Source organism: Ostrinia nubilalis, chromosome 25, assembly GCF_963855985.1.
Source record: "Ostrinia nubilalis chromosome 25, ilOstNubi1.1, whole genome shotgun sequence".
NCBI classification, from domain to species: domain Eukaryota; kingdom Metazoa; phylum Arthropoda; class Insecta; order Lepidoptera; family Crambidae; genus Ostrinia; species Ostrinia nubilalis.
The window spans coordinates 3,841,924-3,852,765 of NC_087112.1; the positions used below are offsets into that span (position 1 = coordinate 3,841,924).

The window sequence follows — 10,842 nt, forward strand, 5'->3', positions numbered from 1 at the left end:
CGAATGGCGTCAGTGACGTGTCGACTTGAGCAGTGTAAACAGTGTGGAAATAAGTTGTTTACGATTTTATAAACAGTTTTAAGTATGAAAGAGTTCAAATACGACGTTAAAACACTAATTCAAGGCGTGAGGGACCGTCCGTGCCTTTGGAATAAGAGCTTGGAAGTGTACAAAGACCGTTTGGAAAGGCGCAATGCGTGGGAAGAAATATTCAGCTTGATGGACGAGAGTTACGAGCTGCTGCCACCGGAGGAAAAACGGCTGACAGGTTAGTGAAAACAGTTTTTTAACCTAATTTTAATTAACAGCTTATAAGTAAGGCTGCAATATAAACATGTATTACATGTCAATGTTTCTTTCCATGATTGAATGTGTCTCTTGTTGTCCGTTTTGCAACGTTACGATTTTTTCCCTGCCTGCGTAAGGTCACTCTTGCGGCAGTGTCCACAGTCCACACGGCTTTTGTTGTTTTATGGGCTAACAACGCTAACAAGGGGCTCTCAAACTAGACGCGTATCACATCTCTTGCTTAGCATTCTGTGTATTTTAGGAAAAGTTACTTCTTGATTATGTTGTACTCGTACTTAGTTGTTGCATGTGTTTTATTTATTAGTACCTACTACCGTCCCCACTGATGGGATTAATAAATTAATTAAAATTTATATTTACGGGAATAAAAAACATTTTTTTTTAATTCTTTTTTATCTAAGAGAAGACTTGCAGGAAGAAGGGATGTAACTAGGTAGTTTGCGTAAATATGTGAGTCGTATGCATTTGTTATTCGATCCTTAATTCGTGCCTCTATTTCCAGGCGAGCACATCGTCAACAAATGGACGAACATTCGCGACACGTTCGTGAAAAGCCTCCGAGCGAAGATGGGCAAGTCGAAGCGACGGTACATTTACTACGACCTCCTCAAATTCCTTATCAGTGAGATCCGAGGAGAGGACCATGAGGAAGAATTCGTTGAGGAAGTCAACGTGCCTTATATGAAAGAAGAAAACCCGAGTGAGGGAGAAATTGAACCCCGAAAAAGGTCGAAAAGACTGGAAAAAAGCGACGACTCGTGTACCCCAGTACAAGAGACTAGCTTTAAAGAGAGTCACAGTACGAGAAAGAGATCTAAAAAGAAGGAGACGGCAGAACAGACGAAGGTTTACGAATCTAGTAACGACATAGATTTCGTAGAGGTTGAGGATAGTGACCCCCGGTTGATGAATGAGGATGAGGCGTTCTTCGCGTCTTTATTGCCTACTGTAGTGAAGTACAATGAGGATGAGCGGCTGGAGTTTAGGATAGAGGTTCTGAACGTCATGAAGAAACTGAAGGAGAATAGAAGATGGAGTAATGGTGACCCATAGACAATTTTAAGGACTATTTTTAAAGACAAGGAATAAAATTTTTACTATGTGATTGACAAAAGACTATAGAGCTGGCTGAAAGGAGCAATAAATCCAAAACAATGTGATTGTTTATATTCTTGTATCATTTATTATCCAGAACATCACGTGTTTCTCATACAATTTTTAAATTCAATATTTAAACTACAAGTGTGTATATTTACAAGAATATTATATCTACCCGCAAAAACCAACAAGACAAACGATGCCGGACTGAGCCCGGCAACGAAGGAAACTAATTAGTGAACATATAAATAAAAACATAGGACTTTTTAAAAGATACATTTTAATGATCATTTTCGTCTGCAGCAGTTTTAAAAATAAGTTTACATAAACAAGAAAACATCAGGTTCAATTAATAAAAAAAATAATGATGAAACTTCCTAAAGATTAGTTTTCTTTACAGCTAATAAGTTCTAAGTGAAAAGTTTAACAAAAACGCATTGAATACTGTATGTTTGATAGTAATATCGGAGGTAAATTCACCTACAACGTTTCGAACAATAACAACATCATATTGGATTATATAAAAATTGAATCTTACGTTAAAAGATGGCAGAAAATTACTATCCAAAACGGAACGATTTACATCGAGTTGTCGATAAAATACAATAATCATTACACTGGATTGATTAGTGCCTTCGTCTTCTTTCCCTAATACTCCTATCTTACAGCTACATGAATTTCTGAAATATTGTTTATTCGCCAACCCATTGAGTGCATTTCAGTTACAATTTTCACTATAATACGTCCGCCCACTAAATTCACTAATTTTAAACACCCCTCTCTCTATATACAATTCGGAATGAGTCGCCCTTAACCGCGAAATTAGATTTTCGCTGATAAATGTCGCGACGTGAATCGATACATGGGCATTTTATATACATAAGCGATAAAATACTGCGTGAAATAAACTGTATACGGCTCAGAGCCAAACAAAGCCGTGGGCAAAAGTACACCACTGGGCTCCTCGGTATCGTAGATAAACACTATTATATCGGTACTATAGTGACTAGAGACCCCCTTGAACAACGCGGGGACGAAGTATATTTACATGGATATCAAATTCACACTAGCTTAACACATCGCTACTATAAAATGTTAATAATTTATATAATAATATAGCGACAACGCCCTTTGGAACAAGCGCAGAAAACCGCGACAAACTCGCATTGGCACGGATATTACCACGAATAATGTTTACCAAAAAGGAAATCTCAAAAATAACACGCATGAAGTTTAAACTTTAAAGCTCCCGTCGTCTTTGAATCTTTCAATTTGTGCAGTTCTCGTGGAAGTTGCTTACCAACTAAAGCTAAGCGTTAATACAGTACCAAAACGAAACAAGTACAAAACGTTGGCGCCCAACGCGTGGCTACGCTAACCGAACGACAACATCAGTCTAGCATCATTTATATGAAGAGCTATGATTCAACTAAATACATTATCACTATACCGCTAAAAGACGATTAAATTCACATTTGAGTATGGCCTGTATTCACTAACGGAAACGCTTACTTCTATAATGGAGGTAACCTATAGAAATACATTTTTATACAGTTACATATCAATACAATATGTATATGGATATATTACAAGAAGTAAAGTTTTAACAATCATTAAAAAACTTATCTCGATCCGCAAGAAACAAATTTGAACTCATAGGTGACACTTTAGTAAAAACTTAGCGAAAAATAACACCTAAAAGGAACTACTAACTCGAACGTAAGTAAACATTAACAAAATACATCGCATAGTATCCGACGCGAACTTAGCTACCGGTAGTTACATATAAAATTATATACAAAACAATTTCAACAATTTTATTACCTAAAGAAGTGTAACCTCATCAGTAAAGAGATCGCAGTTCAGTCTGGGGGGCGTCTGGCGCCCGAAGTACAAATAGATCACATAGGGCCTTATTACAAAAAAGTTCCCGGGACGAACGGAACTCTGGTTTAAAATGTTATTTCCATACTGAATGGCAATTTAAACCAGGGTTAAAACCGAGTCTAACTTTTTGTAATAAGGGGGATTAAGTCTTAATTCGTCGTGAAGTCAATGGTTGGTTTTCGCTGTCGCGATTTCTTGGGGCGGGAGGGGGCAGGGGAGCCGTTGCAGCAATGGCAGCCGCGCTTGACCACGCCGCGTCCGGACGCTCGACGCCGGCTGTCCGGGTCGCCCGGAGATCTTTCCCCAGCCCGGGTTTTCCCGGACAGGCTGCGCTCCATATCCCCGTCGATTGGATGGTAAGTTCTTTTAGGCGGGTACGTGCGAAGCGGCGGGTGGTTATCATCAGCGGAGGACCCGTCAGCGCTGCCAGTGCGTTCCATTCCCCTCGCGTCTTTGATGACCGAATCCAATCTCATATGGGTGCCGACTCCGCTGGAATCGGTTGAATTAGTCTCATCATACGACGGACTCTTGCAGCATTTCTCGCTGTCACTACTAAAGTCGAGAGGCCGCCTGCCGTCTGACCGTTCTGACGCGGAATTCGACTCCCAAAACAATTCCGCGTGGCGTTCCGGCGAGGACCTATCATCTTCTACATCCGCCATCGACTGCAGAGTCTCGTCGCGGCTGTCTTCTCCGATCATCTTTGCGTCATCTCCAGCTATCAAAGCTTCAGGTTCATCCATGAGGAATCGTTTGTCGTCTTCGTAGCACACTCGCCTGATGACTTGCGTCGCGTTGCCCGCAGAGTGTACTATTGTTGACGCTGTATTCGACAGGTGTAGTTCTCTCGTGTCGTTAAGTAGATCAAACCTGGTAAGGCCTTCATCTTTGACGAGGACCGAGGATAGGTTGATATTCCCATTGTGGGAAGGTATGGTATGTATCATGTTGTCTAAAGTATCATACTTGACGGTGTGAGCAGCGTCAGGCGGCGCTTGGGATATGACGGTGGTCTGAGGAGCCGCCATAAGAACGGTGGCTGGCGCGCGTGTGGCGTGGAATATCGTGGACGTTATGTGACGCGCCTTCAGCCCGCTTATCGTGAATTGCTGTACCTGGCAGTAGATAAAATAGGTGAGTAACCACTTGAATAAGTACACTCGCGAGCAAAAGTATGGAATCACTTACATGAAGTTGTTTTCACGCGATCTTGTGTACTAACGAATTTGTTAGGAACAAAAAAAGTGGCACCATTTTAAAGATTAAACTTTTATCTTTAAATTGATACCAAATTCATTTAAATCACACCAGTATTTAAAAAGATATCCCGGCTGATGTGAAGAAGTAACGAAAAAGACATGTATCAACTGTTTGATATGTCGCGAGTTGTGGCCTATTTACCCCCTATAAAAGCACGCGTTTTCGGATTTTTGCTTTCACACGTTGATTCATACACATCTCCGCTTCTTTTGACACTTTACCTGGGATTCTACACCTTCAGAAGCAGCACAAATCGTTGCACTATTGCAAGAAGGGTTCAGCCAGCGGGCTGTCGCACGTCAGCGCCACATAAGCCAGTCCTGGGTTTCGAAAGTTTTAAGACGCTTTCGGGAGACTGGTGGCTTTATCCCAAGACCATGTTCTGAACAGCGCCGGTACACATCGCAGAGGGAAGACCGTGTTTTCATGTCAACCTCTCTATGAAATCGTCATTTGACTGGAATCGACATCCAGCAAGAGCTCAGAAATGTTCGTAGGATAGCTGTTAGCGAGTGGACAGTTCGTCTACACTAATATTATAAAGAGGAAAACTTTGTTTGTTTGTTTGGTTGTAATGAATAGGCTCAAAAACTACTGGACCGTTTTTAAAAATTCTTTCACCATTCGAAAGCTACATTATCCACGAGTAACATAGGCTAAATTTTATTTTGGAAGAACATAGGGTTCAGGGGTCAACGCACGCGAAGCCGCGGGCGGAAAGCTAGTCTAAGATATAAGCAATAGAATTTGACTCCAAAAAGGCCTGCCACAGGCTCGAAACTGACGGCAGGTCACCGATAAGCACCTTTTCAATTTGCTCGTGCACATCACGATGGGAAGGCGAGTAATGGAGGCGAGTTCTGTTCTCCGATGAATGCAAACTGTGTTTGCAGGGCAGCAGTCGAAGAGGTCGGGTTTATAGGCGGCCTGAGGAGCGATTTGTGCAGTGCTGGTTCGCTGAAACAGTGGCTTATGGGGGTGGTTTGCTCGACTTCCCATCGTGATGTGCACGAGCAAATTGAAAAGGTGCTTATCGGTGACCTGCCGTCAGTTTCGAGCCTGTGGCAGGCCTTTTTGGAGTCAAATTCTATTGCTTATATCTTAGACGAACTGTCCACTCGCTAACAGCTATCTTACGAACATTTCTGAGCTCTTGATGGACATCGATTCCAGTCAAATGACGATTTCATAGAGGTTGACATGAAAAAACGGTCTTCCCTCTGCGATGTCCACCGGCGCTGTTCAGAACTTGATCTCGGGATAAAGCCACTAGTCTCCCGAAAGCGTCTTGAAACTTTCGAAACCCAGGACTGGCTTATGTGGAGCTGATGTGCGACAGCCCGCTAGCTGAGCCTTTCTTGCAATAGTGCAACGATTTGTGCTGCTTCTGAAGGTGTAGAATCCCAGGTAAAGTGTCAAAAGAAGCGGAGATGTGTATGAATCAACGTGTGAAAACAAAAATCTGAAAACGCGTGCTTTTATAGGGGGTAAATAGGCCGCAATTCGCGACGTATCAAACAGCTGATACATGTATTTTTCCTTACTTCTTCACATCAGCCGGGATATCTTTTTAAATACTGGTGTGATTTAAATGAATTTGATATCAATTTAAAGATAAAAGTTTAATCTTTAAAATGGTGCCACTTTTTTTGTTACTAACAAATTCGTTAGTACTCAAGATCGCGTGGAAACAACTTCATGTAAGTGATTCCATACTTTTGCTCGCGAGTGTAGATATATTTAGTTTTAGTTTTCATTTGCTATGTTGTGCGAGTTTAGTGCCTGAACAGCTCATAAATAGACCAGTATTTTTAAGTAAACATGGCACTTCAGTCACTCACAGATAAGTGATACAAGTAGTTTATTGACTTACAATTATTATTTTTTTATGCAGAACAAGGCAGCTATGTTAGAAAAACGCTCAGTGCGAGCTGGTGGGATGTCGACACTGTATATGACATTGTCATAGTATACTAATTAATGTCTAAACTTCTCAATTACCATTTCCCTTTAATGCTAATGCTCGTTTTCACCATCAATCCCTAATTTTTAAGTGACCCCTATGGTAACACATAACAGGAATTTTGTTTTCATAGGGGTCATTTAAAAATTAGGGATTGATGGTGAAAACGGGCATAAGCCACTCAAACAATCCTCTATAGCTCACCTCGCCATCATCCGTCGGCTCACTGTGGAAAGTCGTATTAGGGTGTGCCCTAGCAAACTCCTCCGCGTCCAGAGGCGCTGGTAAGGGCGTCCCCACCACATCCTCCAAGCCTATCGGAATCTCCTGCTGGTCGTCCGGGATATCCTCCCGGGATAGTAACTGGTCGGTGGCTATCTGGTCGTCCATGTCTGGTTGCGGGATGCTAGCTTGGATGTGGTTTGGTTGAGCTGGAAGGTGGAAAGATTTGATTAGCGGTGACTAGTTAGCGCTGATGTAAGACGTGGTTACGCTAGTGGGTGTGACAGTGGCGCTAATAATTATGAGCACTTAAATCATGTTTTTTTTAAATTTCAGTTAGTTGCAGCATTTAAATGCAGATAGATATCGCTTGAAGGTGGACCGACGACATCATTAAGGTAGCACGAAACCGCTGGACGCAGGCCGCTACCAACCTGAAAAGCATTGGAGGAGGCCCATTTCAGCAGTGGACGTCCTATGGCTGAGATGATGATGATGATGATGATGATGAGATATCGCTTTATCAGGTGAGGTTGGAGTGCGTTTATTTGCCAGTCTACAGTCGACAGCAAAGACTATTTTTGTTGCAAAATAAGATGCCACTGTTACCTTGATGTGCTGTTGTCTACTTCTCCCTTTTGCTCGGACCCAGAAGTAGTTAATTTTTTTAACTGTAGCTAACCGGGCAAGATGAATCAGGGTCGAAAGTTCATATAGAGAAACAAGAGATTGTAGTCCCTAGTGGGTGAAGCCGCGGGAAGAAAGCTTGTTATACAGAGTGGAATTTTGTAATGCCACCTGGTGCCACCTCTTAATATTGTAGATAGAATTTTTTTCTCAAAGAAAACATATCTTTATTTTTGGAAAGAAATTGAACTGCATTCAAAGATTTCCAAAAATTGCTTGCCACAGCCGGGAATTAACCCAACTGAAATCTGTTAAAAATTACACCCTGAATTTTCATTGCCTCGATCGTTAGGGTTAAGTATAAGGATGAAATCTCTCTAACAAACATGATAAATCAAACGAAAGGAAAACCATGAAATCTTAAATTATTTTAATTATGTACGACATTGTATGCTAGAAAATATTTGAATGCAGTTCTTTCTTTTCAAAAATAAAGGGATGTTTCCTTTCAGTAAAAAAAATCTATCTACAGCATTATGAGTACTTTCCTTCCAGGTGGCATTTTAAAATTCCACCCTGTATAAAAAGATAGCTCCTTACGTGTGTGCGAATGATGCCCCTGCTCTTGGTTGTGATCGTGCGCAGGCGACGCGGCGAACAGCAACTCCGCTTCAGGGAACAGTTCCGACGCAGACGGCGAGTCCACACCTAAGTCTTCGCACTCCTCCGATAGTGATTTCTGAGGGAAACAAAGTTTATATTGATGAGGCCACAATCAGCCGAATCTGGTATATTATAAAATCATCACCCTTTAGGCCCAGAACACAACAGTTCAAACCGCTTTCAAACTGGTCGCGTCATGTGTAGTCTCTCAACGGACGCTATGGCAGAAACTTAGAAGCAACTCAAAAGTAACTAGAAGTTGCAGTTTCGTTTCAATTGCGTTTCACCGTGTTTTCTGGGCCTAACTTAATGATATGGGTGCGACGTTTCTTTTTATAACTAGCCAAATTTTAATTTTGACCGACTTCGAAAATATCAATCATAATGGTAAATTAACTAAAGTTGTGTATTGAAATTGTTATTTAGTAACTTAACTTTTCTACCACTTCAAAAGGAACGGATCAACCTAATATCTGTTCAATTTAAAACTGTTTACGAATAACAGATTTCTAAGGTAAGAAACATATAAAAAAAGCATGTAACCTATAAAATTTTTGAAGTCTTAAAAATTGGAGTTTTATATTACCTGTTCTTCTGGCTCAAAAACTGAACTCTGAGGCGAAGGCGAATATCCTTTGTCTGAGTAGTGTAGTGTCGAAGTAAAGTCATGTCGATATTAAGAAGTGTCGGAGTAACGTAATGTCGAAGTAACGTTTGTCTGAGTTTACTTAGGTAGCCTTACCTGTAGCCTCAATTCGTGCTCCAGTATAGCGTATTTGTGCCTCAACGCGGCGGCTGAGACGTGGGTGAGCCGGTGTTGTCTGGTCCCGTCTCTCCTCTGCACCACCTGTGCGTAGACTTTATCAGTTATAATGGACATCTACAGGGGTTTGTCGACACTTGCATCAATGGGGAATATGTGTGTAATGTTCATCAATTGAGGAACGTGTTTGGTCTAATAACATTACAGACTTTTTTTTCTCTCATCTTTGACGTCAGTTTGAAGTCATAATTTTGAAGAAATTGGACCAAACATAATTTGATCAAATGATAACATACTATTCTGTATTAGATCATTTTTAGTAGACTTCTTTTAGAAGGTATATTTTAATTAAATGCATTTACAATTAAATGTTTAGATTACACAATATTTACTTAACCTAGATGCGGGTAAAGCCCATCAAGAAAGGGTGACATTTTGTTTTGGAAGGAACAGGCCAATTAGGTAGCCTTATATTTCTAGAAGACAAGAAAAAAACGATCTGAATAAAGACGCTATTATGTAACGCATAGGGTTCAAATGGGCGTATTATGTAACGCATAGGGTTCAAATGGGCGTATTCCCTGGCTAGATATAGGGGCACAAAATTGACGCAAGTGTAGACCTAAAAATTATCAATAAACTGTAAACGAAAACAATGAGATTCAAGAAAGTAACTATAACCAAGAGGTTAATAATATTAATAACACATTTATGGCAAGCATAAAGCCACCTGGATGATTTATAAAAGCCTAATAATGACTTGATGTAACAAAAAACTGTGATCGATACGGCAAAGCGGTACATCTTGCGATTATACCAGGTCTGTCTCACCCCTTAGTGAAACGAGTTTCAGAATATAACGGTGCTTTTGTTAGTAAATGTATAAGAAACTCTCGCGCATACTAATTAGGTTCATTATCTTTTAAGCATAGGCTATATTAGGCAACTTCTGTATCTAATCCACGAGACTTATGAATAAACGTCTCTATCTACACGAAATAGAGTAGTCTTTTCTTTGAAATTTCTAAGGAGTGAGACTTCTGAAAATCTATTTAATCTGTGCCTTAACACGTTTAGTTAATAAGTACATCGATTTATTTAATAAAACATTTTAAGAACATCAACTAATGAAGATAACTATTCAATAACAATGATATTCGTATGAAAGGGACATGCACGACTAAATGCAGGAGTATACTCGACAATGACTGGGGAATAATTCCTCATGCACAATTAAAATTTAAAAAATCTAACCAGCTAAACAATGATTAGAAAGAAAAGACTCCCGAAGAACTTTGGGTGATGTGAAATCATAAATGAAAAGACTCAAATGAAGAAGGGGCAATTAATATAAGACCTAGAACACGTCCGTGGATCGTTTGTGGTAAATGCCAGCAATATAGAGGCGACATTATTGTGTTATTGTAGCAATTAACACAGATTTAACGCAAAATAAGAAGCATTGAAGCCTTACGTTGTTGTCTATGTTTTACAGTCAAGTTGTTATGCTTTGGTTTAATAATATTTTTGTTCAAAGCTGCTGGGTAACTTCAATCGATGTCTCTCTCGCTCTCTATCTATAGACTTTAATTGACAGACGACATTTTTTTAATCGCCTATTAGGCTTTTTTATTTAATGTAATTTAAATAACAAGTGAAAAATTTTGGAAGAATGTAAATCTCTCAGTAATTCATTGAAACTAAGTATAATATCTGTGGTTATATTGTCGCGTCTACATTGGGTGAAGATAAAAGGCATCAGCACAGAACGATGGCCTTTATTCATAAACAACATACCGTGATGTTTCAATTCTCAACAATTTTAGTGTAGTCTGTCATCAAAGTATGAAGTTATGAATAAGGCGTTGTCGGACAAAAAAAATCGAGGCGTGCACGTTCTACAAAATAGGCATACTAGTTGAACGGGCAGCGCCAACACTACGACATTATCACCTGGTGATGATAGGGCTTATCATCGCAATCGGACGCGTCAATGTCATAAACGCAACGCGGCGAATCGCCCAAGTACGACTTTTTCGACTCAACG

At 40.2% G+C, this 10,842-nt stretch overlaps 2 protein-coding genes across 3 annotated transcripts in view; one reads left to right on the plus strand and one right to left on the minus strand.

Moving 5' to 3' along the window:
- LOC135084134 (uncharacterized) lies at positions 1-1,476 on the plus strand. Its single transcript, XM_063978878.1, has 2 exons — positions 1-268; positions 812-1,476. Exons 1-2 carry the CDS (start codon positions 85-87, stop codon positions 1,360-1,362), a joined length of 735 nt encoding a protein of 244 aa, XP_063834948.1. The 5' UTR covers positions 1-84; the 3' UTR covers positions 1,363-1,476.
- LOC135084133 (uncharacterized) overlaps positions 1,470-10,842 on the minus strand; it is a 21,339-nt gene continuing 11,966 nt past the window's right edge. The window contains exons 2-5 of one of the 2 annotated variants that reach the window (XM_063978876.1): positions 8,775-8,879; positions 7,970-8,108; positions 6,725-6,951; positions 1,470-4,412 (exon numbers count right to left, since the gene is read on the minus strand). In XM_063978876.1, coding sequence (XP_063834946.1) covers positions 3,444-4,412; positions 6,725-6,951; positions 7,970-8,108; positions 8,775-8,879 — 1,440 coding nt within the window. In that variant the 3' untranslated portion in view covers positions 1,470-3,443. Of the gene's footprint in view, positions 4,413-6,724; positions 6,952-7,969; positions 8,109-8,774; positions 8,891-10,842 lie in introns of those variants that run through there. The other variant, XM_063978877.1, reaches the window with a different exon arrangement.

Coding starts and splice junctions, on each gene's coding strand:
- LOC135084134 (XM_063978878.1), top strand. CDS start 85: ATGAAAGAGTTCAAATACGACGTTAAAACACTAATTCAAGGCGTGAGG. Junction 269..811: donor GGAGGAAAAACGGCTGACAG/GTTAGTGAAAAC, acceptor CTCTATTTCCAG/GCGAGCACATCGTCAACAAA.